The 27,564-nt window shown below is 45.4% G+C and overlaps 1 protein-coding gene across 21 annotated transcripts in view; it reads left to right on the plus strand.

Moving 5' to 3' along the window:
* Positions 1-26,798, plus strand: part of LOC147629685 (uncharacterized) — a 50,948-nt gene extending 24,150 nt beyond the window's left edge. For 17 of the 21 annotated variants that reach the window (XM_086811211.1, XM_086811219.1, XM_086811222.1 and 14 more), the window contains 11 exons: positions 10,958-11,062; positions 13,094-13,177; positions 13,271-13,386; positions 13,477-13,578; positions 13,693-13,806; positions 13,900-13,956; positions 14,571-14,637; positions 14,749-14,802; positions 24,792-24,866; positions 25,078-25,113; positions 25,231-26,798. In XM_086811211.1, the coding sequence (XP_086667337.1) occupies positions 10,958-11,062; positions 13,094-13,177; positions 13,271-13,386; positions 13,477-13,578; positions 13,693-13,806; positions 13,900-13,956; positions 14,571-14,637; positions 14,749-14,802; positions 24,792-24,866; positions 25,078-25,113; positions 25,231-25,332 (912 nt within the window). In that variant the 3' untranslated portion in view covers positions 25,333-26,798. Of the gene's footprint in view, positions 1-10,957; positions 11,063-13,093; positions 13,178-13,270; positions 13,387-13,476; positions 13,579-13,692; positions 13,807-13,899; positions 13,957-14,570; positions 14,638-14,748; positions 14,803-24,738; positions 24,967-25,077 lie in introns of those variants that run through there. The other 4 variants (XR_015267745.1, XM_086811214.1, XM_086811224.1 and 1 more) reach the window with 4 other exon arrangements.
* Positions 26,799-27,564: the final 766 nt, after the last annotated feature.

The following is a 27,564-nucleotide window of genomic DNA, read 5'->3' on the forward strand; positions in this document are numbered from 1 at the left end:
TTCTACTTCCCCCCTTCACACCTGGAGATGTCCACACATCATTATCTCTGTCCGGGCATCCCAAATGTGAATCATTTAATATTTTGGCTCAGCAACCACCATGCCCACACTTGTGCTATTCCATTTTCATAGGGCCATGACATTGGAAACATTTTCTTTATGGCCGTGGCTTTGAGGTTCGCATTGACCATCATGCATTACGCTGGATTCAGGCAATGCCAAGTGCACAATGGAGTGATCGACAACACTGCTGGAGTCGGATATTCCAGCAATTCGGTGGTATGATTGAGTACCTTCCAGGAAAGGCCAATCCAGTGGTGGCCGATGCTTTGAGCAGGAAGGGACAAGTGACTTCGATTCAGACCACTAGACTCGATCTTGTTGGTACAGGACTAGATGACATGAAGCACATGTACACGGATTCCGAGGAATTCGGAACACAGTGGGAACAGGCATTGGATGCCACAGGACCATGCCACTTTCTGATACGCGGTGGTTGGCTTTTCTACAAAGGCCGACCGTGTGTCATGAAGTCGTTCAGGGTAGCTCTTCTCCATGATGCCCATGAGGCCATTACTGGTGGTCATAGGGGCATGAATTTGACTCTGGAGAAATTGAAACGGCAATATTATTGGCCAAAGATGAGGGGAGATGTGTTTACATATTTACAACGCTGATAATTGTCAAAAGGTGAAAGCTCCTTGTGGAAAGAAGATAGGGTTGTTACAGCCCTTGCTAATTCCCTAAGGGTCCTTTCCAAGATATTTCAATGGACTTTGTCACGAATCTACCTCCCAGTCCGAGTAAGCGTAATACGCAGTGCTTAACTATTGTTGATAGATGTAGCAAATTTGTTATGCTTATTCCTTGCAGGGTCAATGTGACCGCCAAGGATGTTGCCTAGTTGTTCATTCGGCATTGGTACCTGATTGGCGGGATTCCTAGGACCATAGTGTCAGACCGCGATGTCAAGTTTACCAGTTATTTTTGGAGGGCATTGTTTGATAACTTTGATACTAAATTGAATTTTTCTAGTCCATTTCACCCACAGACGGACGGTTAGACAGAGATATACAACCAGTTGGCCTTTGATGTGCTGAAGTGTTATGTCCACGATCAGCAAGGTAAGTGGGAATCTTATTTGCCTTTAGTTCAAACTGTTTTGAATGATTCTTTTTCTTCAGCTATTGGCAGGACTCCATATGAGGCAGCATTTGGAAGACCTTTCCAGTCATTGTTGACCAGGACCTCGTCTTTAGTACCTGAAGCGAACAGAGTGACGGAGTCTTACCAGGAGATTTTAGAGTCAGTAAAAGACAGGTTGGCTAAAGCGCAAGAGACCTACACTCGATATGCCAATAAAGACCGAAGGGATATGAAGTTTTCGGAAGGGGATTGGGTTTATCTTCGGATTATGAAGCAAAGGTTGAAACAGGTGGGCAAGCAATGCCCAAAGTTGTCTTTTAGGAGCTTCGGACCTTTTCCCATCCAGAAGAAGATTAATGAGGTGTTTATGCAGTTAAAGCTACCTCCGAGTTGGACTATGCATGATGTGTTTCACGTGAGTTGGTTAAAGCCATATGCAAGTCCAATCCCTTCAGAAGTTAAAGACGAGGCGGAACCAGATATTGTTGATGAAGCAGAAGTTATGATTCCAGAACAGATCCTCTTGCACCGTTTCAGGCATGGCTCAGGCCGAAGACAAAGATAGTTCCTCACGAAGTTTCAGGACTGAGGGACCCACGAAGTGGTATGGCTTGACAAAGATTTCTTCGACGACTATCCGGCGTTATTGGCGGATTATTTAGAGGCTATGCAGCTTCCGTCAAGTTAAGCAGAAGGTGATGTCACGTGCATCCCGCACTTGGATGCCACATAGACATATCTGTACAGAAGGTGTAGGACCTGGGATGGTGAACTGGTCCCATGTGAGCCCAGTCCGGGACGAGTCAGCTAGGGATCCATCCCAGTCATCTGAGGTCAGGTGTGCATTGTCCTGCGCAGGAGTCCAAGGTCAGGTGTGCACTGTTCTGCGCATGAAACAGTGCTAGTCCGCGCTGTGAGTCTTTCTCTGGAATGATGTCAGTGATTCTGTGTATCTGGTATGGTAGTGGATGCCAGATCATTGTTAGGGTTTGCTTTTAGGAAAAGGGGCCAGCCCATAGGGCTACCCCGAGTCTTTGTGTGGGCATGAGGATAGTGTAAAACCACCGCCATGAGGGCCAGGAAGGCCCAGGCTGAACCCACCAGCCATGGAGGGTCTGTAGGACAGCCCTAGCAAGGGAAGCATACAGGCTATACAGCCTAGTTATGGCTGTAAGGGCAAGTTTGGGGCAGCCCATATAGGCTGCCCAGTCCCCAAACAGCCTAGAAACAGTGCCCAGCCCCACTTTACATAGGCGCCTAATGCCCAGCCAGCCATGAGAGAGTGCGCAGCAATTAATGGGAATTTTCCAGCATTTAATGCTGAATTTACAGTCGTGGGATAGAATATTGTTGGCCGCCTGGATTTAGAGCTGGCCGATTGCTTAATAGGAGTAGTATAAATAGGAGAGCCATAAACCATTTGTGTTATCTCACAATTCACCAAGTGCTCAAGCATACAAGGGCTAGGACACCCAAGAAGATTGCTCAAGCAAAGGGGTGGAGGACTGCAGGTCAAGTGCATAGATTTCTCAGCCAAGAAAGGTCAAGATTTTTGTATTTTCTTTTCAGATTTACATCATTCTAATAAAGCAAATACACCATTCGTGGTGGGGGCCCTACAGAGGGTATTTGGGACCCAATACTGTGTCCTCTCCTCTCTCCCTCTCTCTCTCTAATTTCTGCACATCTTCATTCAGTTTTGTGCGTTAATTCCGTCCCGAAAAGAGTGCTGATTTCTGAGCATTGAAGTTACCGATCTTCTTCGAAGCTTCCGCATGTTACAGTGGTATCAGAGAATCAGGCTCAGCAAGGCTAAACATTGATTCAGTCCCATATGATGGTGTACAGGTCCAAGGTACAGGAAAGTGCACGGATACGAAGCCCAAGGCAAGGAAAACACAGAATCGGGAAGAGCTCCCAGGAGGTTTGTTGGTGGTGTTCCACAAAGCCAGAGGGGATGGCAGTCTTGTGAGCCAGATAGGTTCTCGGGCAACGGTCCCAAGGGAGGATTATCCTCCAAGGGGTGATGTGAGTGCCAGACTCATTTCTCAGGAATGAAGACCAAGATAGTGTTCAGAGTCAGGGCAGGAATGGATTGGGAACTAGAGGGAACAGATGCATAGATATTATTGAGAGTCAGAGTGGTTTTAGAGACAAGGCCGGGTTTTCAGTAAAAAGGGTTGCGAGAGTTGGATGGATGACAGAGGAACTCCGAGAATAGAGTGGGATGATGACAGTCATCCAAGAACAGGTTGGAGTCCCGTCATCAAGTTTAGCAGAGGGAGATGTCATGTGCATATAATGCCATGGACATTCTCAGAGCTAATCCAGAAGGGGCAGCGAAGAAAAAGACCATTAGAACCAGAAATTGGAGCATAAGGTGCTCAAGAGACTAGTTTGGACTTGGAGCAAGGACATGAAAGGATGGGAAGTGCTGTCGGCTGAGACAGGAGACTGTTGGCCGTACCAGTTCAGAGGCGGGCAGCAGGCGCTTCAGTTTATGGAGAAAACGCAGCCCGACCATCATTTATTGGAGATCATGCCTAGTCGGCTGGTATGACAGCAGTCGGCCAGCGTTTCATTTGTCCAGCATGCCTATAAAAGGGCAAGTTTGCTCATTGTGTAGCTCATTCATTCCTTTATGGAATGGGTCGTTAGGGTCCTTAGAGTAGGACTAGATTTTGGTGTTTATCACCTTTTGTATGAAGGCAGCCTAGGGCTATAGAAAAGTACCTTTTTGTACTATATGAAATATACTGAATTTCCAGCATCTCTCTCTCTCTCTCTCTCTCTCTCTCTCTCTCTCTCCTTCTGTCTACGTTATATATCAGCATGTTGTCAGTGGTGTTTAGGGCTGAAAGAACTCTCAGAGCTTCCGCGTGTTACATTGGTATCAGAGCATCAGGCTGAGCAATGCTAAACACTGATTCAGTCCCATATGATGGTGTACAGGTCCAAGGTACAGGAAAGTGCACAGATACGAAGCCCAAGGCAAGGAAAACACAGAATCGGGAAGAGCTCCCAGGAGGTTTGTTGGTGGTGTTCCACAAAGCCAGAGGGGATGGCAGTCTTGTGAGCCAGATATGTTCTTGGGCAACGGTCCCAAGGGAGGATTATCCTCCAAGCGGTGATGTGAGAGTGCCAGACTCATTTCTCAAGAATGAAGTCCAAGACAGTGTTCAGAGTCAGGGCAGGAATGGATTGGGGACTGGAGGGAACAGATATTATTCAAAGTCAGAGTGGTTTTGGAGACCAGGTCGGGTTTTCAGTAAAAGGGGTTGCCAGAGTTGGATGGATGACAGAGGAACTTCGGGAATAGAGTGGGATGATGACAGTCATCCAAGAATAGGTTGGATTCCTGTCATCAAGTTTAGCAGAGGGGGATGTCATGTGCATAAAATGCCATGGACATTCTCAGAGCTAATCCAGAAGGGGTAGCCAAGAAAAAGACCATTAGAACCAGAAATTGGAGCATAAGGTGCTGAAGAGACTCATTTGGACTTGGAGCAAGGGCATGGAAAACATGGGAAGTGTTGTCGGCTGAGACAGGAGACTGTTGGCCGTACGAGTTCAGAGGCGGGCAGCAGGCGCTTCAGTTTATGGAGAAAACTCTGCCTGCCCAGCATTTATTGGAGATCATGCCCAGTTGGCCAGCGTTTCATTTGTCCAGCATGCCTATAAAAGGGCAAGTTTGCTCATTGTGTAACTCATTCATTCCTTTATGGAATGGGTCGTTAGGGTCCTTAGAGTAGGACTAGATTTTGGTGTTTATCACCTTTTGTATAAAGGCAGCCTAGGGCTGTAGAAAAGTACCTTTTTGTACTATGTATCAGCATGTTGTCAGTGGTGTTTAGGGCTGAAAGAACTCTCAGAGCTTCCGCGTGTTACATTGGTATCAAAGCATCAGGCTCAGCAATGCTAAACACTGATTCAGTCCCATATGGTGGTGTACAGGTCCAAGGTACAGGTACGAAGCCCAAGGCAAGGAAAACACAGAATCGGGAAGAGCTCCCAGGAGGTTTGTTGGTGGTGTTCCACAAAGCCAGAGGGGATGGCAGTCTTGTGAGCCAGATAGGTTCTTGGGCAACGGTCCCAAGGGAGGATTATCCTCCAAGGGGTGATGTGAGAGTGCCATACTCATTTCTCAGGAATGAAGTCCAAGATAGTGTTCAGAGTCAAGGCAGGAATGGATTGGGGACTGGAAGGAACAGATATTATTCAGAGTCAGAGTGGTTTTGGAGACCAGGTCGGGTTTTCAGTAAAAGGGGTTGCCAGCGTTGGATGGATGACAGAGGAACTCCGGGAATAGAGTGGGATGATGACAGTCATCCAAGAATAGGTTGAAATCCTGTCATCAAGTTTAGCAGAGGGGGATGTCATGTGCATAAAATGCCATGGACATTCTCAGAGCTAATCCAGAAGGGGCAGCCAAGAAAAAGACCATTAGAACTAGAAATTGGAGCATAAGGTGCTGAAGAGACGCGTTTGGACTTGGAGCAAGGGCATGGAAAACATGGGAAGTGTTGTCGGTTGAGACAGGAGACTGTTGGCCGTACGAGTTCAGAGGCGGGTAGCAGGCGCTTCAGTTTATGGAGAAAACTCTGCCCGACCAGCATTTATTGGAGATCATGCCCAGTTGGCTGGTCCGACAGCAGTCGGACCAGCGTTTCATTTGTCAAGCATGCCTATAAAAGGGCAAGTTTGCTCATTGTGTAACTCATTCATTCCTTTATGGAATGGGTGTTAGGGTCCTTAGAGAGTAGGACTAGATTTTGGTGTTTATCACCTTTTGTATGAAGGCAGCCTAGGGCTGTAGAAAAGTACCTTTTTGTACTATATGAAATATACTGAATTTCCAGCATTTCTCTCTCCCTCTACTCTCCCTTCTGTCTGCGTTATGTATCAGCATGTTCTCGGTGGTGTTTAGGGCTGAAAGAAGACTCTCAGAGCTTCCGCGTGTTACATTGGTATCAGAGCTTAGGTCATCCTAGGACAGCCCTTAGCTTATGTTTGGTGCATGCTGAATTTTGGTTTGCGTTTTAGGGTTTACGAGCAAGATTAGGGTTTGTGTTTTTGCGTTAAATCTGTGTTTTTGCATCAGCTTTTTGCTCATTTTCAGCATAGTATAGTGCTAGAAAGTCTAGTTTTCAGCCTAGCATGATCCTAGGGAGTTTAGAAAGCATGTACAACTCTTGATTTAGGGTTTTTGGGCTGATTACAACAGAAAAAACAGCAAAATAATATCATGAGTTCAGAGGCAATGGACGATGACTTTCTTAAGACTTTGCAGAGTCGTCGGGGACAGGAAGATGAAGAACGATACAAAAGGGAACAAGAACGCTATGCTGAGTATGAACAAATCATCGTTGGGGCGAGGTTTAGGCAACAACTCATAGAAGAGCTTCTAGAAGAGGCGCGTCAAGGCCAACTTCTATACGAGCAAAGATGGACACAGCTCAAGGAGACATGGGCACAATTCATGGCAGCATCAACAAAGGCCAAGAAGGAATCACCTAGGGTTGTGAAGCAGCCCATGACCGAGAGCGTTTACCCAACGAAAAGAGAGCTTCTAAGACAAGTGTTCTCGGGAGACGTGATCACAGAAAGAGGTGTTTCCGAGGAGGTGCCATTACCCGGGATGCACAAGCCAGAAACCAGAACCAAAGCCAAAGCTAGACCCAGAAGCCAAACCAGAACCAGAACCACAAATCGAGCAAGTGGATCTTTCCAACCTATTTGGAGGAGGATGAGGTCAACCCGATAGCTCCCAAGGAGGTGGATCTCTCCAAATCCTATTTGGAGGAGGATGAGGTCATCTCAACAGTTTCAGAGGAGTTTTGAGAAGATCCAAAGACCAAGCCAGAGAACTTGAAGACCAAGTCAGAGAGCTTGGGGATTGAGCCGATGGATATGAAGCGCAATCTTCAATTGGACCAGAACGGAATCGGAGCAAAGGTGTATGGATTACCCCAGTGCTCCTAGCTTAGCAAGAGGGGATGTCATGTGCATCCGTTCATCCCAATGCTCATAGACATGCATATTCTCATTAGCAAATATATGGGCAGATTCTGGGACAGATTTAGAGCAGATTTTGCAGCCCTACAAGCTCTCGGAAGTGCCCAAGACATAGCCCAATGGTTGGGACACCTTTTGGGTATAGTTTCGACACAAAATATGACTTTTTGGACAATGTATTGTGGGAAAAATAGGCATAACCGACTTGATTACGAATTCATTCCTTTTTCCTATAAATAGGATCATTAGGCATTCATTAGAATCATCATTCAAAGATCAAGAGAATCCATTTGTCAGAGTCTGCAAGGCAGCAAGGACACAGTGGTGGATCAAGCAGGAGCTTCCGCAATCATGAACACGCTTCCGTAATACATGTTACATTGGTATTAGAGCATCAGGCTCAGCAAAGCTAAACACTGAATCAATCCCATATGATGGTGTACAGGTCCAAGGTACAGGAAAGTACACGGATACGAAGCCCAAGGCAAGGAACACATGAACGAGAAGAGCTCCCAGGAGGTTTGTTGGTGGTGTTCCACAAAGCTAGAGGGGATGGCAGTCCTGTGAGAGCCAGATAGGTTCTCGGGCAACGGTCACAAGGGAGGATTATCCTCCAAGGGGTGATGTGAGAGTGCCAGACTCATTTCTCAGGAATGAAGACCAAGACAGTGTTCAGAGTTAGGGCAAGAATGGAATTGGGATTGGAGGGAACAGATGCATAGATCTTATTCAAAGGCAGAGTTATTTTGGAAGCTCTGAGAGTCTTCTTTCAGCCCTAAACACCACTGAGAACATGCTGATACATAATGCAGACAGAAGGGAGAGTAGAGAGAGAGAGAGATGCTAGAAATTCAGTATATTTCATATAGTACAAGAAGGTACTTTTCTACAGCCCTTGGTTGCCTTCATACAAAAGGTGATAAACACCAAAATCTAGTCCTACTCTAAGGACCCTAAGGATCCATTCCATAAAGGAATGAATGAGTTACACAATGAGCAAACTTGCCCTTTTATAGGCATGCTGGACGGATGAAACGCTGGCCGACTGCTGTCGGACCAACCGACTGGGCATGATCTCCCATAAATGCTGGTCGGGCTGCGTTTTCTCCATAAACTGAAGCGCCTGTTGCCCGTCTCTAAACTCGTACGGCCGACAGTCTCCTGTCTCTCAGCTGACAGCACTTCCCATGCTTTCCATGCCCTTGCTCCAAGTCCAAACTAGTCTCTTGAGCACCTTATGCTCCAATTTCTGGTTCTAATGGTCTTTTTCTTGGCTGCCCCTTCTGGATTAGCTTTGAGAATGTCCATGGTATTTTATGCACATGACATCCCCCTCTGCTAAACTTGATGACGGGATTCCAACCTGTTTTTGGATGACTGTCATCCTCCCACTCTATTCCCGGAGTTCCTCTGTCATCCATCCAACTCTAGCAACCCTTTTTACTGAAGAGTGAGAGTAAGGATGCATGGAACATTGGTGCTAAGTGCAAGATTGCCATGGTGTTTTTATTCACACCCTAATGTTGCCTAAACCTGGCCCCAACGTTGATTTATTCATACTCAGCATAGCGTTCTTGTTCCCTTTTGTATCGTTCTTCATCTTCCCGTCCCTGACTCTGCAAAGTCTTGAGAAAGTCATTGTTCATTGCCTCTGAACTCATGATATTATTTAGCTGTTTTTTCTGTTGTAATCAGCCCAAAAACCCTAAATCTAGAGTTCTACATGCTTTCTAAACTCCCTAGGATCATGCTAGGCTGAAAACTAGACTTTCTAGCACTATACTATGCTGAAAATGAGCAAAAAGCTGATGCAAAAACATAGATTTAACGCAAAAACGCAAACCCTAATCTTGCTTGTAAACCCTAAAACGCAAACCCAAATTCAGCAGGCACCAAACATAAGCTAAGGGCTGTCCTAGGATGACCTAAGCTCTGATACCAATGTAACACGCGGAAGCTCTGAGAGTCTTCTTTCAGCCCTAAACACCATTGAGAACATGCTGATACATAACGCAGACAGAAGGGAGAGTAGAGAACGAGAGAAATGCTGGAAATTCAGTATTTTTCACATAGTACAAAAAGGTACTTTTCTACAGCCCTAGGCTGCCTTCATACAAAAGGTGATAAACACCAAAATCTAGTTCTACTCTAAGGACCCTAAGGACCCATTCCATAAAGGAATGAATGATCTAACACATTGAGCACCTTGGCCTTTTATAGCCTCTTGGACTACTTGGAGTGCTGGCCGACCAGTAGTCGGCCAGCCCACTGGACAAAATAATCATAAAATCCATAAACGTAAAGGCGCCTGCAGCGGCCTCAGCCGCCGACAGCTCCTGGAGTCTTATCTGGTTCAGCCGACAGCTCTGTCATGCAGCCGACAATGCCTCCTAGTCCTTCTCCAAGTCCACACTAGCTAATTTGCACGTTGTGCTCATAAATCCTGGTTCTATCCGATTCTCATACTCTTTATCTGGCTGCCTCTTCTGGACCAGCATCTGAGGATGTCCATGGCATCTTTCATGCACATGACACCTCTGCACCTTCATCTGGGACTGAATCAGTGTTTAGCCTTGCTGTGCCTGATGCTATGATACCAAGGTTACATGCGGAAGCTCTGAGAGTCTTTTTTCAGCCCTAAACACCATATGCTGATGCAAAACGCATGCAGAGAGAGAAAGAGAGAGAGAGAGAGAGAGAGAGAGAGAGAGAGCAGAGTACTCAGTATATTCATATATGTACAAAAAGGTACAACTGTTCTTGCAGCCCTTGGCTGCCTTCCATGAAAAGGTATAACACCTAGTCTAAGCCTATGTCTAGACCCAGCCCCAAGCTAGGACTGAATGAGTCATAACGTTGAGCATCAATGCTATTTATAGGCTGGAAAAAGACAATAAACTGACCGACTGTTGGTTGGCCAGCTAACTGGACAAATATCACAGTATTTGCTGCAGCCGACTGGATTTCCCCCCTGGGTATACTGGCCGACAGCCCTCTATGTCCAGCAACAGTCCATCACCTGCCAAAACTAGCAACAGATGCTCCTAATCTTTGGTTCTGTTCTGTGCTCTCCTCAGTAATAGCTCTAGGCTCAGCCAGTGCATGTCTTGCGCATGACGCATTTGGTTCTGGATTCATGGAAATGGGCCTGGAAGCACTGTATTTTAGGCAAGATAAAGGTGGCTATCCTCTCACTAGATCTGCCTGGGCAGCCGGTCGCATAGTGAGGATTGGGTCAATAAAAGTGATCCCCCCTGTTAGATTTATGACCTTACCAACTCAACCTCATCACCTCTATATGTGAAAGAATAGATGGATGCAGCCTTGTAGGAGGTGCTAAAGAGCATGAATCTTGGTTTACCCAAGATTCACTGGGACATTCCTCTCATCACATGCCTACAAGGCATCCAGGTATAGGTTCTATTGAATATCTATCTTGAAAAAAATTGAGTAATGGATGTGGAACTAAAAGCAGTCAAGCAACAAATAGATGTTTGAGAGAAGGATGATGTGGCATTTGGCATTCTAGTCATTGGATCCCAAGGTATTCACATGGTGTGAAAGAGGAGTGGGCCTATTGAGATTGTGTACAAGGTCGAGGTTGTGGGAAAATTGGGTATAAGAAGCTTTTGAGATTTAACCATAAAGGCTGTCTGAGAGAGTTGATTGAAGCTTGCAAAGACCAAACTTCATTCTTTGTGAAACATTCTTGGGATTAAAAAGTCCACTATTGTATTTATTTATTTCCCCACAAGCATCTGTAAAAGCTTCAACCAAGTTTTTTTTTCTAATGTAGGTCATTTATCAAAATGATTCACGCGGTGCAGAGCTTCTACCTTCGAAACTAGTAGTCCCTGAGACGGACTTCTACATGCGAAGATTGTGGGGTAAGCCTGAAGAGGTGTGTCAGAATTTAAATTTATGCAGACTTGGTTATGTCATTACAAGGGTTATTTATTTTGCAAGTTAAAATCTGTGAGCTACCCTGGAGACTCTACTCTATGATAACCATTTACCATGGAGATTTTTGGATTGTTTAATTGCTTCCCAAGAATTGAGCATCCTGTGAGTAGCAATCGTTTATGATTCAGTATCATCTTTGCCAAAACTTCAAAACTATATATATTTTTTTGCTGCAGAAAGTACATGTTAAAGACATGCGGTTATTTTTTTTTCAGAGAATAGGTAGAATAGTGCTTATACAAGAATGTTAGAAAGTTCTCAGTGCATATGAGACACTTTATTTTCTTCCTAGCATGTGATGTTAGTGTTTGCGTGTGGGGGTTGGGGAGTGAGACCAAAGTGATACAATGCTATCCATAGTATGTCTCATCATGGAAAAGAAAAACAAAACAAGTACAAATAACATAGCTCTCTGAAAGTAGAGGCTGATACAATGATCAGCATGGGGTATAAGCACTAGTACAAGAAACTCTCATCGTGGAGTAAATGAGAATATGAAGAATGTGGGGCACATCATCCTCTGGTAGAGGGTACACGACTCTCAAGTATGTCAAGCATGGGGTTACTGAGTATGGCCGTCCCCTTCTGTCACGGTACGTGGGAAGGTGATGTGATGGTGGTGGAGCATGTCGTGGATCTGGAGCTGATGGGAGGATCGTGGTTGGTGTCCCATGGGCTGGGGACGCTGGGTATGTCGAACTGCGCAAGCTTGTTGTGAAGTGACTCCTCAGGGATGGGGCGGAGCTGAGGTATCCTGTGGTGGATTGATGGGGTCCACTATGCTGATATCCTTTCCATGGGCCAGGAAGAAACAGGTGATGGGTTGGCTGTCGAGGAAGGAGGGGTGGTGGCTGTGGCCGACACTCTTAGGAGTATATCTCTGTGTCTACGAAGCTCTAGCGTAAGAGTCCTAGGCAGCGCTGGTCCGGGAAATCCATGATCCTGGGTAATGGGCCAAAACCCTCACGGAAGAGAGAGTGGTACCTCCAGTGGATCTCATAGTACATTGGGTAGTGATAGTGCTACAGCAGTAGAAATAAGTGCTAGGCTTAGTCTCCAAGATGCAGGTGAACCATTTGATGCATCACTTTATTAGCAGGATGTTGGATGCTGTAATACGAGGCCACACATTCAATTTGGGGTCTCCCAGTTGAGTAGGTTTATGCTGAAGTGGATCGGGTGGATCTGTCAACATGTGCCAGGTGGTGATGCTAATCCATTCACCAAAATATAGGGCCTGTTTCTGTGCGTGTCCTGTATGTACAATGAAATAGGCAGATCCCATCATGTGTTATTCTCCCCATAAACAGTACATAGTATCAATGTCTACCTTCTGTGTCGGTGCCTCGATGGTGCAGGAGTATGTCCTGAATCTGAAGGTGACACATCCCATCATGTGTTATTCTTCCCATAGACATAGTACATAGTATCAATGTCCACCTTTTGTGTCGGTGCCTCAATGGTGCGGGAGTATGTCCTGAATCTGGAGGTGACAGGTCACGGGAAGAGGGTCTGGATCTGGGGGGGCGGGGATGTCTTGTTCTCTTGCGTGGACTGTGCTCCCTCTAGTGACTCCACGTGTACATGGGGCGATCGTATCTTGGGGTCGAGGCTCACTCTCATGTGTATCGTCCATATCTGTCTGCTTCCTCTGGTGGTGCTACGACTGGGTATCTATCATACCCATCTGGTGGCGGCCAAAGAAGTCTGTAATGGAGGTCTCTGTGTTATTCACTTTAACATGAGCTGCTCATTTCATCTGCCTATCCAACAATAGTAGGTGGGGTTGGTGGTGGTGGGGGCTTCCCGTCTGAAGCCACCTCAAATCACTACTTATTCTTTTCCAATTGTGCATAAAAATGTCAGTGGTTTTATGCTTAATTTGTGAAGCCCTCCTATATCCATCTCATATATTTTGAATTTAGAAAAGCGTGTCAGCTAAAGAAACCCATGTATATTTGCGTTGCAGGATTTACCATTCAAATCAAGATATCTGTTGACCTTCACTGTGGGCTTTGATCAAAGGGAAATCATAAACGCTGCAATATCCAAGGTCATAATAACTTTCTTAGCATATGATTACTTCAGAAAGCATGTAAGGTATTTCTTTGAATTGGGCTCATGCCATGAAGTTTTTTTGGTATAGTTTTCAAAGAATTGGACAATTGTGCTCTTCCATTATGATGGGCGTGCAAGTGAATGGGAGCAATACGAGTGGGCCCAACAGGTCATCCACATCAGTGCGCGAAAGCAATCAAAGTGGTTAGCACATCAATGTATCTTATTCATCAGCTCAATAGGTTTCATTGTCATTCCCACTTTCCTTGAGTCATGAATGGTGATACCTGACAGGTGGTTTGCGAAACGTTTTTTACATCCTGATGTTGTGGCACCATTCGAGTATGTCTTCATATGGGATGAAGACCTCGGTGTGGATAATTTTGATGCGGAAGTGTGAGTTTCTTTAAGTTCATCTAAAGGCATGGTGTCCATGGACTGATTGGAGGTATAGAAGGCATCTTAGTATACATTATAAAGTCTTAAAGATCACAAAGACTTTTGTTTCAGGTATATACAGCTGGTGAAAAAACATGGTCTTGAAATCTCTCAACCTGCCTTAGAACCAAGTAAAAAACTGACCTGGAGAATGACAATGCGCCTTGCAAATTCAGAAGTGCACAGGTATGAACAAAGTTTTGGTTTAGTTCTCACTTTTCAGTTTTCAATAGAAGGAAATCTCTGACCCCCAGACTCTGGAGTGGTCTTATTTTTCAGAGAAACTACTGAGAGTTCTGGACGATGTAAGGATCCTAATAAGCCTCCATGTACTGGGTATGTGTTTATCTGTTTGCACAATCATATGCCCACAGCCACACCATGCGCACGTAGTGGGTGCATCACGCATGTATGCATGATTGAATTTTACCTTTCTTGCTTTTTATTTTCAATAATTCTTCAATTTTGAAGTTTAAACTCAAATACTGTTGGGTATTTCGGAGCCTCCTGTGTATAATCATCCTGTGTGTAGAGATAAGATAAGTGTGCCACGCCCCACTTATCTAGTATGTGTGTGATTGTGTTGAGTTAAAAGATAAGATTCCAAACCTACAAAAAGAGCATTGTACTTTGTGATCACTTGAGTCGTGCAATTTGTCCCTCTCTTTGAGCATTGTTACGTCTTCTCTCTCTATCCATAGTTCGCCTCTCTCTCTCTCTCTCTCTCTCTCTCTCTCTCTCCAGACATTGTATCAGATCCACCATGATGTAACTTTTTGGTCTCATAGGTCATTATGGCCTTTTGAAGACGTTAATATAACATTTCATTTCATTTCATTTCCACCATGGAGTTTCATCCCCCTTAGCCTGGAGTGCAACTGCAGCAAACCCTAGGCCCTGGTCTTCAAATACAGAGAATTTTAGAGACTCTCTTCAATCATTTCTTACAGGTTTGTTGAGATCATGGCTCCTGTTTTTTCAAGAACTGCATGGAAATGTGTTTGGCACCTCATTCAGGTAAGATGTTGCTCCTTTCCTTATCATATTCTTCACTGGTGGGGAGATTGATGATGCAGTTACTGATTTTTTTTAGCAAAACGTTTTACTTTATTGTCACGGGATTTTCAGAATGATTTAATCCATGGGTGGGGCCTCGATTTTGCCTTGGGCAGGTGTGTCAAGGTATGTTTACTTGCAATATGTTTTTTTGGTCAAAGTTGTTCCTGGCACTGCTCTTTATGCCACTTGAATCTTACATCACTTTAACTATTGCAAGAGTCTTCCCTTATGTTAGAGGCATTGAATGCTTACTATAACTTTTATATAATCAAGTGTGTACGTATTTTATTTGTGATAAATAGAGAGGCAGCAAGTCCACCTAGAGAACCTTAAAGAGCGTGAGCTGGCCCTATGTGCTAAGCCCTTAGTTGAATGACTACTCTGAGCACATGGATTTATAACTAGAGGATCATTGTACTGAGTAATTTCAGGGAAGATGAAGAAGCAATGGGTGGATTTTTGGTATCATGCATGTTTGTTTTCAAAAACCAGGCTAGTGTAGGGTAACAACAGTTGCTTTCATGACATGAGGAAGTGAGGCAGTCACAGATAATGTATGCCATTTTAGAGTGCAACTTGCAGCAGGTGTGTAAGATTCATGTCCGTGGCTTTGTAATTAGTAGAGTCTTGAACTCTAAAGCGGGGGGCTCGAGTTGGATTCCCACCAACTGCCAAGCCAATGGACATCCAGTCCTTCATCACCTATGGGTGTGCTCCATCCTCTCCTAGCTCCTAAGTCCCAGCAGGGTTGAGCAGGGGGAGGAGCTCTATCGCTTGATGATCAGCAGGATCTCCGCTTGGGAAAAAAAAAGGTGCGAAAGGTTCATGATAGTAGGTTTTAGAAAGCAGACGCTTATTGTAATGTGTCAAGAATAAAGCATGTTAGGGAGTCTGGAAGCATATACTGTGTGTGTGGTAGAAGAAGACATTTGGTGGCAATGGTAGTGATGCTGGAGCCCCCCCCGTTGCGCATCTGCTGACCGACCCATCACTCCCCCCCCCCCTCTGTCCTTCCCTCACCATCACCATCACTTCTTTCTGCCCCTCCCTCTTCACTGCTCCCTGCCGGCGCCCGTCTCAGTCCCGCCTTCCCCTTCCGCTTGCTCTCCCTCCTTAGCCTCAGTCCCCGCCAGTGCTCCACCTCCACCTCTTCCTCTTTGCTGCCAGCTCCCCTTCTCGCCAGCCCTCCCTCTTCCGTCACCCTTTTTCCTCAGCTTAGGTGCTTTGCTTTTGGGGTTATTTTATCGTGGGTGAGAAGGAGCAGACACAGAGAAAAAGTAGGCATTGGCAGCCATTATGTTTTATAGCATAGACCAACGGGAAGCTTAGCTTGCTTTTGTGCTTCATTGCGCCACCAAACCCTTACCTCATCGTGCAAGAAGGCATTAATCCTTCGCCGTCATACTTTATGGGGTAGTTGTTGGGTAGTGACTTGATCCGAGTAGATTTCCATCTTGGAATGGAACAGTTTGAGTTTTCCTTCATGATTCCTTCTAGATACCCGATGGCTCTTTCTCCTCCATTAGACGGTACCGTGGCCTTCACACCTATGAGGAGCAGACATGTGGAGGGAGAGTTGTTTGAGTATGTACCGAGAGTAGATTTCTTGATAGCTTCTTGATTTGTATCCGCTCGAAATGCCTTAGGTAACAACTTGGACCAGAATTCTCCTTGATTACCCGGACTTGTGGTAGACCGGTCTGAAGTGGTAGATCCGGATCATTGCAAGGGTGATTTGAGGGAGGGGACCTAAGAGTGGTTGATCTCTTGGGAGTTTAGATGGAGATACACACCTTGGAGATATACCTTGGTGTCCCATCTGGTATGCGATATTTAACAGACTATTGTTCTCGATATTTGAGAGGGTCCAGTTGTAGAAGGGTGACTTCCTTCTGGGAAACAACTTTGACATTTAGAGAAGAGTTAACTCGGGAGACTAGAGAGCGCTCTTTGGCTAGTCTTGCCAAAGGTAACCTTAAGTTTGTTAGACTCTTGGATGCGGATGTACTTTGGTATTAATTCCGTGACCCGTGTGTTTGAAAGGGGGAACCCATTTCTTTTGTGGGGATCCCAGTGATTGTAGGCTGTACAGTCAATTACACAGTTGTACATTTGATAGATGTTATGGTACAGAAGGAGGATTATATCAAGAGTGTTCTGGTTTGGACACGGTCTTGATGAGAACACTTTTAGAGGTCCTTTATGACGAGAGTGTTCATATATCTGATAGTTATGTGGTTCTCAAAAGAGGGAAAGTATTTTTATCGCCTAGGTGCGAGGAATCACCTTATCCTGACAAGATAGGTACTTATCCGATTCCTCGGGAGTTGGATTGAGGGATTGTTGTGTTCCTCATGGCTCTGGTTTGCGTTGGTTTGTTTATAGTTCCACTGAGATAGTTTTAGGAACAATGGCTGTAGTTTTAACCAATTCCTATGGCAGAGTTATGAGTGGAAAAAGTAGACATGGTGAACCAGATTATGGAGTCATTGTGAGATGTAGTTTGAGTTTCCCCTATTTATTTCAAAGACTAGAAATGTCTTCGACTTGGGAGACGTTTACAACATAAGTTTCCTCGTTTTCTTTCTTAGACATTTTTGTTTCCAAGAGTGGAAACATTTGGGGAGGGGAAGTATGTTACGTACCTAGTACTAATCCTCGGGATTAGCGGCCTAATCCGGAAGGGTTAGGGGAGCCTTGGGATTAGGAGGAAGCAAGCTAATATGGACAGCTAAGGTTATTATTAATAAATCCATGTGTGCTGGCTATTTATAACAGCTTCGTTATTTATAGGAGCAGTGGGCACTATATAAGTGAAACATGGATTATTGTTGTCATAAGCTCACTATTGGTCAAAGTTCGACCAAGACTCTGGCTACGTGTGTGGCAGAGCATGGATCGGCTTGCCAAAGGACTGGCATGGATCTATGGGAGTCAAATCTTAGTCCTTGGCTCGGGGGTGGTTCGAAGCACAGATCCTATGGTTGGGAGGTGAGCTAGCCTGCACCCCTCTTGTACTAATCACTCATGTTATGCATTTAGGAGATCTGTGGGGTTTTAACACCTGCCAAATATGCCATGTAGCTATGCTGCTGAGGATCTCCTATCTTGGGTTGGTGCTTGGAGACCAGGGCTATTGCCGAACTGTGGGGGGGTTGGGAATTGTATCAATGGTGGAGTGAGAGGTTGGAGGGCCTGCCCACCTGTTGTCTCCTCATAGAAAAGAGCGGGGCTGGCCTCAGGCACCCAGGCCACTGCCCCCCATGTGATAGTATGCGGCATGGACCACACTGATGTGTATAGGGGAAGGATTCTTTGCATACCAGTTGCGCTTTGGGACAGTTCCAAAGGCAGTGCCACTGTGACTCCATGGGGTGGCTGCATCACATGCACTGTGCTGGCCATCCGCCAATGGCCAACTAGGTGCCAACATTGAGGCTATGCTGGGCTAACTGCCAAAGAAAGTGTAACCTTCCTAGGCTGATAACTATCCCACAACCACCTCCAAAAATCTCCAAGGAAGTGGGAAGTGATGCCCTGGGATGCCCAATGGTCTGCCGGGTGCCATCAATCTCATGAATCTGGATCCTGCGACTCATCCTTTCTGAGTATTGGAAGAAGGGTGTGGTTGGGCTCTTTGGGCTGAAGGGGTCTTACCACTCCTGCTCGCCAAGATCCCACTAGACGCGAGTTAGAGGTTGGCTCTCTCAGAGCCGTAGGTGCCAAGAACTGTCGCAGGCTACCCTGGCCGGAGGAGGGTCAATGTGACAATCAAGATCATAAAAGCCAAGAATCTGCACTCGCTAAAGAGAGCCACCTTGGCCCTCGTAGCACGGCCGCCTTGTCACGTGCATCCCGCACTTGGATGCCACGTAGACATATCTGTACACAAGGTGCAGGACCTGGAATGGTAAACTGGTCCCATGTGAGCCCAGTTTGGGACGAGTTAGCCAGGGTTCCATCCCAGTTGTCCGAGGTCAGGTGTGCATTGTCTTGCACATGAGTCCAAGGTCAGGTGTGCATTGTCCTGCACATGAAACAGTGCCAATCCGCGCTGGGAGTCTCCCTCTGGAATGATGTCAGTGACTCTGTGTATCCGGTATGATACCGGATGCCAGAACACTGTGTAGACAGTTAGGGTTTGCATTTAGAAAAATGGGTCAGCCCATAGAGCTACCCCAAGAACTCATGTGAGCATGGGGAAAGTACAAGACAATCCCCATAAGGGCCAGGAAGGCCTTGGCTGTACCCACCAGCCATGGGTGGGCCACAGGAGGGCTTTAGGACAGTCCCAAGGCTCTTGCAAGGGTAACCAACTGGTTATCCAGCCCTAGGGGACTGTAGGGCATGTGTGAGGTAGCCCATAGAGGCTGCCCAGCATCCCTTATGTCATGCGCACAGTGCCCAGCAGCCTGTTCACCATGCGCCTAGTGCCCAGCCCAGTATGAAAAGCCATGCGCAGCATTTATTAGGAATTATGCTGTATTTTATCAGTTGTGGAGCACTTTGGAGACAGCCGACTGCAATAAACTGGCCGACTGCTTGTCCTGAGGAGTATAAATACCAAGGCCACAAATCATTTGTGTTATCTCATGATTTGCCAAGTGCTGAAGCTAAAGCAAGGGCCAGGACAACCCAGATCAAGCTAACGCAGAAGGGGTGAAGGATTGCAGGTCAAGGGCAGAGATTCCTCTCAGCCAAGAAAGGTTCAGTTAGTCTTTTATTTCAGTATTTTACATCATTCTAATAAAAACAAATACACCATTCGTGGTGGGGGCCCTACAGAGAGTATTCGAGACCCAATACTGTGTCCTCTTCTCCCTCTCTCTCTCCCTCTATTTTTCTGCACATCTATATTCAGTTTTGTGCGTTAATTTCGTTGCGACAAGTGTGCTGATTTCTGAGCATTGAAGTTACCGATCTCCCCCGAAGCTTCCGCATGTTACAGTGGTATCAAAGCCTACTTCAAGTGTAAAGATTCAGCAAAGAATCCAGAATTTTTTCTCGCTCGTGTGGTTGGTTTTCAGACTCCGGTGGATTACCCCTTTTGGAGTGACTCCTGTCCCTCGAAGGACGGTTGGTTTTCAGCCTCCGGAAGTCTCCCACACACACAGTGGATGGTCAGATTGCGCTCCGGAAAGGAAGTGCGTTTTCTTGCTATGGCGAGCTTCGAGACGACAAGAGAGACCAAGAACCTTGGGATCAGAGTGCACCGGGCAGTCCAGCTAGGGCACCAGGCTTGAGTGTTACAGAGATATTCCAGCAGATGATGCGAGTAATCGCAGACCAGACGACCAAGTTGGAAGAGCAGAAGGCGCAGATCTTGGCTCTCTGGAAGAGCGTACCCATTCTCCAGCGTCGCGTTTTCCATCTCCTCCTCCCTCTTCTTCCGTATCCTAGATTCCAGATCCTCGACACTGGGACCCTATCGCGGGGTCACGACCGCAACTTGAGTTGCAGATGCGTGCATTGGAGATCCGACAACATGAAGACGAAGCCATGTGACGCGTGGAACATGAGCGTTACCTTGCAGCTTTGGACGCTAGATTGACACCAGCGACGCCCTCAAATCATTTTCTCGAGAAAATGAACTTCAGTAAGTATAATGGTAAACTCGACCCCACAACACTTTATTCATGGTTGCACCAGTTTGAAGCTCAACACTTTATTCATGGTTGCACCAGTTTGAAGCTTACTTTGCCGCAGTTAGAAAGACAGATACTACAGAGTGATCTTAGCCAATTGGTACTTGGAAGGTGAGGCCATTCCTTGGTGGACTCAGTGGGCTCATGCCCACACCAGATTAGGTATGGCAGCTTATGTGGGGGACGAGTTTGTCGGTGACTTTAAGCAGCGGTTTCTACCGCCCCACTATCTTGAGTGCTTAACTATTGTTGATAGATTTAGCAAATTTGTTATGCTTATTCCTTGGCAGGGCCAATGTGACCGTCGACGATGCCTAGTTGTTCATTCCGCATTGGTACCCGAGTGGCGGGATTCCTAGGACCATAGTGTCAAACCACGATGCCAAGTTTACCAGTCATTTTTGGAGGGCATTGTTTGATAACTTTGATACTAAATTGAATTTTTCTAGTGCATTTCACCCACAGACGGGCGGTCCGACAGAGATATACAACCAGTTGGCCTTTGATGTGCTGAAGTGTTATGTCCACAATCAGCAAGGTAAGTGAGATCTTATTTGCCTTTAGTTTAAGCTGTTTTGAATGATTTTTTTTCTTCAGCTATTGGCAGGACTCCGTATGAGGCAGCGTTTGGAAGACCTTTCCAGTCATTGTTGACCAGGACCTCGTCTTCAGTACTTGAAGCGAACAGAGTGACGGAGTCTTACTAGGAGATTTTAGAGTCAGTAAAAGACAGGTTGGCTAAAGCGCAAGAGGCCTACACTCGACAGGCCAATAAAGACCGAAGGGATATGAAGTTGGGTTTATCTTCGAATTATGAAGCAAAGGTTGAAACAGGTGGGCAAGCGATGCTCAAAGTTGTCTTTCAGGAGCTTCGGACCCTTTTCCATCCAAAAAAAGATTAATGAGGTTTCCATGCAGTTGAAGCTACCTCCGAGTTGGACTATGCACGATGTGTTTCATGTCAGTGGTTAAAGCCATATGTAGGTACGATCCCTTCAGAAGTTAAAGACGAGATGGAACCAGATATTATTGATGAAGCAGAAGTTATAGTTCCCGAACAGATCCTTTTGCACCGTTTCAAGCATGGCTCAGGCCGAAGGCAAAGACAGTTTCTCACGAAGTTTCAGGACCGAGGAACCCACGAAGCGGTATGGCTTGATAGAGAGTTTTTCAAGGACTATCCGGCGTTATTGATGGATTATTTGGAGGCTATGCAGCTTCCGTCAAGTTAAGCAAAAGGGGATGTCATGTGCATCCCGCACTTGGATGCCACGTAGACATATATGTACACAAGGTGCAGGACCTGGGATGGTAAATTGGTCCCATGTGAGCCCAGTCTAGGATGAGTCAGCCAGGGTTCCATCCCAGTCGTCTGAGGTCAGGTGTGCATTGTCCTGCACATGAGTCCAAGGTCAGGTGTGCATTGTCCTGCACATGAAATAGTGCCAGTCCGCGCTAGGAGTCTCCCTCTGGAATGATGTTAGTGACTCTGTGTATCCGGTATGATACTGGATGCCAGAACAATGTGTAGACAGTTAGGGTTTGCATTTAGAAAAAGGGGTCAGCCCATAGGGCTACCCCAGGAACTCATGTGGGCATGGGGAAAGTACAAGACAATCCCCATAAGGGCTTGGAAGGCCCTGGCTGTAGCCATCAGCCATGGGTGGGCCATAGGAGGGCTTTAGGACAGTCCTAGGGCTCTTGCAAGGGTAACCAACTGGTTATCCAGCCCTAGGGGACTGTAGGGCATGTGTGGGGCAGCCATTAGAGGCTGCCCAGCATCCCTTATGTCATGCGCACAGTGCCCAGCAGCCTGTTCACCATGCGCCTAGTGCCCAGCCTAGTATGAAAGCCATGCGCAGCATTTATTAGGAATTATGCTGTATTTTATCAGTCGTGGAGCACTTTGGGGACAGCCGACTGCAGTAAACTGGCCGATTGCTTGTCCTGAGGAGTATAAATACCAAGGCCACAAATCAGTTGTGTTATCTCATCATTTGCCAGATACTGAAGCTAAAGGAAGGGCCAGGACAGCCCAGATCAAGCTAATACAGAAGGGGTGAAGGATTGCAGGTCAAGGGCACAGATTCCTCTCAGCCAAGAAAGGTTCAGTTAGTCTTTTATTTCAGTATTTTACATCATTCTATAAAAGCAAATACACCATTCGTGGTGGGGGCCCTACAGAGGGTATTCGGGACCCAATACTGTGTCCTCTTCTCCCTCTCTCTCTCTCTCTATTTTTCTGCACATCTATATTCAGATTTGTCCGTTAATTTCGTCGCGACAAGTGTGCTGATTTCTGAGCATTGAAGTTTCCTATCTCCCCCGAAGCTTCCGCATCTTACACGCCTGTCCTTGCCCAGAGAGAATTCGGGGTCAGCCTCTACACCTATCCGAGGCATGCCTGGGAGAATGCCCAGCAAGAGGTTATGTACCACATTGCGGCCATGAGCACCTGGTTGGCCACCACCACTCGTCGGCTCGCGAGGGAAAGCCATGCGGTGCTCCAGTAAAGAAGCTTCTTCCAATGCTCAGAAGAAAAAGGGCAAGCGGCTTTGGCGAAATATCAATCCCCACCTGACATCCCAAATATCTAACCGGGGTGCCGTGGGAAATCCACTGAGAAGACTCAACTGGTCTCCAAGCCGGGGTGGGTGATGATCCAACCCAAAAACCACATGACTCGTGCCAGTTGATCTGAGCTCCTGACGCTATGCAGATGACCTCAATGGCCACCACTTATTTCCTTGGACGGGACTGAATAATAACCCTACAGGCCAGCTTGGCCCTCGCAAGACGGTCGTCTCTGTCTCGCTGCCTAGAGAAAATCCTGGATCAGCCTGTGCACTTGTTCGAGGTATGCCTGGGAGAACGCCCAGTAATAGGTGATGTACCACATGGTGGCCATGAGCATCTGGTTGGCCACCACCACTTGGCCAGCAAGGGGGAGAGCCATGCGGTGTTCCAGTAAAGAAGCTTCTTCCAAATGCTTAGAAGAAGAGGGACAAGCTGCTCTGCTGAAATGTCAATCCCCACTTGACATCCCAAATATCTGACCGGGGTGCCGCAGGGAATCCACTATAACGACTCAACTGGTCTCCAAGCTGGGGTGGGTGAGGATCCAACCCAAAAACCACATGACTTGTGCTAGTTGATCTGAGCTCTTGATGCCATGATGAAGACCTCGATGGCCTGCGCGAATCTCTGAAGATTCCCCTCCTGTCCTGAGAGGTAGGCGGAAGTATCATCTGCAAACTTGAAGTCTAGAAGCTCCTGCTGAGAGTGGATGGGGAGGTGGAGACCCTGTAGCCCGCTCATGGCTCTTTCTTTATTCCTTATTATGTTGGTAGCATAACTCTAATTCCTTTGACATGCATTCCTTAGGTGAGTTTTGGAATTTGTTAGACTCCCTGATGGTTCTAGGTTTATTAGTCTTCCTTAATCCTTATCTGCTACAGAGTCGATATTTGGTGTGATGGATAGTAGTGTTTATGCTTGACTCGTCCCAAAAGTATTTTCCTACGAGGAACATTGACTACACACTAGGGATTAAGGTTTAGCAGTCCACACGCTAGATGTCCTACAAAGATCTTACAATTAGCTTTGCCTGCAAACTTGAATTGAATTCTTTATTAGCTCCTTATACCTTATTGGAGGAGCTGCAAGCTCACCTTCCAACTAGAACTCCCCAGGGGAGAGTTGCTGAGCCCAAGGTCAGACTGACACCTACTGGCATCCCATACCACTGAAGCCCACCCTCCTGGTGTAAGGCTCAAGCATAGCAATGGCCTAATCTAGGTCGTGGGTCCAAGGTCTCCCACCTGTGGGAACCTCCATTGATGAGCCTATATTTTAAGTATATAGAATCTAGGTGGAGTGTCCTTAATGTCACAATACACTCTTATCAATTATTAACTCTTGAGACATGTTTAGTCCTTCAGCATAAGACTAATCAATAAAATGCCAGCTTAGTTATCTTCCACGCACCCCTAGTCAAACACCTCTACCACTTGAGCTATTACCTCATTTGCAGCTTAGTTATCTTTTGATGACATAAGAGTTGAACATCACCTCTTGATATGATAAAAGTATATTGGGCCTACATGATACTCTTAGCTTCAAACATGCAAATACACAGGAAAGGAGGCTCGAAGACAAGTGACATGCCCTCATTGTTTGTAGGATCTCCATCTCATCATTTTACCATCCAAGGGTGGTTTCTTTTCTTTCTTTAGCAGGTCTATACAGAAGCTCATGTGCACCAACACATCCGAATGCCAGTTAAATGCACCAGGACCAAGAGAGTTTTGCTGATGGCTGGACTAGTATTTCAATTTTTTTGTATGTAAGATGGGAAATTAAGTGTAAAGGATCACATGCTGTCTACAATCAGTTAATTTCCCTTTTTTTTCAGTTAATTTCTTGTGTAATATATCATCAACAAATAAGGGTTTTCCTGCTGAACAGCCTGCACACAAGAAGGTTGGGGTGGTGGATGCTCAATGGATAGTTCACAAATTTCTTCCCTCTTTAGGTTCTCAGGTAGATTCAACCAAAAACAAATTGTAACTTTCTTTTGATTGACATGCTTATGTAATTTTTTCATTATTCTTTACATAAGAAATACACTCTCTAGGAAAGAGTGATGTATGCAGTTTTTGGTCTAGGGTATTAAAAATTGAATTGAGATGCTAAGTTAAAAGATGTGGCAGTCATGGGAATAGAAATGAGAAAACCATGCTTGTGCTTGTAGGGAGAATCCTCCAATGGCAGAGCTCCTTGGGAAGGGGTATGATAATTTTTTGATACTAAGTCATCATAAATCACATCACCTTAACAAACAACCACATCATGAAAGGAGGATGTTAATTGAAAATTCTTTGAAAATAGTACATGAAATATTCAGGTGAGAGAGAGATGCAACTATGAATGGAATTTGTTTCAAGAACGGATGGCGGCAGCTGATGATGAAGCCTTAAGGGAGGAAAGGAGGCAACCATCTGTTTAGCTATGTATCTGTACTTCTGGCATTGATCCCAGGTCTTTTAGATAAACTCCAACCTTCCTTGAAGTCTAAACAAATCCCTTACTTTTTTTTTCCCTTTGAGTAGATCCTTTTCTGTAGTAGCAACTTGAGTGCCCAGTTTGGTCTCCCACCCGAAGATGGTACAATTATGGCCACAAACGGCCCTGATGCCTCTAAGGGAGCCTACGGGGATTTGAACTTGGGACTTCCCCGTTCCCAGTCACAAACCCACATCGCTAGGCTACACAACCATTGGGAAATAAATCCCTTAGTAATAAGAAGTCTAAAAGACAAGTCAAGTTCACAATTTTTTACTTAAAAACTCCTGGTGATTGCAAAACTGATGTGAGAAAATTAGATATTTATACCAACAACCCTGTACCATACTTCTTTTTGGCGCTTCGTCATACAAGCCCCTTACACATCTTTATAAGACTATGAAGGTAGACCATAATTGGCTATGAATTGTTCATGCAATAGCCACTCCATCCACTAAGTGTGCAAAAAATTGTGTTTGCATGTTTGGAATAATTTTAGGAAGTGATTTTCAAAAGGGCACACATGAAGTCAATGCTTGCTTGCTTAATAGATAAAAATGTGGTCTCCTTTCAAGAAATCTATTGCACCATGATGATCATATATACATGCAGCAAAGTTTTAATCACATTAGATAAAAATTAAAACTGGCATGGTAGAACTCCTCACCTTACTAAAATGCTCAACTTGTAGAAGAAGTCCCCTAATATGTGTTGGTATGTCTCCATCCTTAACAATCTGCCAAGTCTTAAGGTCCCATTTGCTAAACAATAGGGGGCATTGCATCTCATGAGTTTGGCAATTGACTTACTCTTAAATATTTTCTCTATGCAAAGTATGACGGTGGCCCGTGCATGCCCTCATGCTGCTGCTTGTCACTGCTTGACATGTCGCGGGCTGCTGGCCCTATTCGATGGACTGCTCAGTTGGTTGCTTTGTTCTCCTCAATGGAAAAATGTCTAATATCCCCTTGCTAGTCTTGGGTCTGTTATAATAAGAGACATTGTGTTGTAGATAAAACGGCGTGTTCTTGCACACCTCCGTAAAGAATACAATTGTTGGGACAAGAATAGATATAATTGTACACCTGTGGTGTCTTCCTTGCCTTATGTTGTGACCATTGCATGGAGTTTTCTAGAGAAAGCAACTTTTGAAGCAACCCACCATAAAATGGACAAATGATTAGTAGACACCATTGGTGAGTACAAGATTGCAAGTGTAAGTATGGTCACTCGCGCAAAAAGAGAGTCCATATCATTATCCAAAATTGATTGCAAGTTCAACAATAGGAGATACGCTCTAACCTCAAGATTGTCACACCTTTGCACAAGGGAGTGGACGCATCTTGTTGAAGAAAGTGCCTCATTAATTATGTTGGACCTTGAATCCACATCAAACAAAGCTTCCATTATCTCAGTCATCTCCTCCTCCACATTATGTTATTCTTATGTTGATACCAAAAGCTCATCCTCAAAGTGCATGTGGGGAAGTTGGGCCTTGCTCTAGTATGGATGCATGATTGGAGAGAGTAAGGAGGTTGCAAACTCAAATCTCTTATAAGGCCGGCACATGTGACTCTTCTAAAAAATCATGTTCATAGTCATGCACACTTGGAAAGTAGTAGTGACTCGACATTCTCTCCAAGTATTTTTCTTGCATTAGACATATGGGCATGGTACTATTTTGAAAAACCATGCAACACTACCCTAAGTGTCGTGTGGGAGAGTTCCCATTTGATGCCATCTACCTGTACTATGAAAATGAGGATTAGGAGTTTATTAATTTGGAAAAAAAAGATTAAAAAAATACCTTCCCCATGCAAAGCCTTGCAATACCCTTTTATTTTTCCCCAAACCAAGGCAAAACCCATATACCCATGCTCTCGAAAAAATTGTGGGAGAAACTTCAAGGGTCTAATTTTTAAACAATTTGGTTGATAGCATTTCATGCTTGAAACACCACATATAAGGACAAATCTCCATCTTGTATATCCTTGTCCTTGAGATTATTGTCAAACCACTCCTTCCTCCACAGCTTCTTAACCATCATCCCATGGATAGATCACACCCTTGTTGCATCAAGCTTTTCCAAGTTTTGGTGAGGGCATGTTTAGCCAATGTTTATTGGATTGCCATTGAGAGGTTCACCACTCTCAAATTGGGAACTAGATAATCCAAT

Source organism: Cibotium barometz, chromosome 17 (assembly GCF_041138505.1).
Source record: "Cibotium barometz isolate CiBa-2024 chromosome 17, ASM4113850v1, whole genome shotgun sequence".
Classification (NCBI taxonomy): domain Eukaryota; kingdom Viridiplantae; phylum Streptophyta; class Polypodiopsida; order Cyatheales; family Cibotiaceae; genus Cibotium; species Cibotium barometz.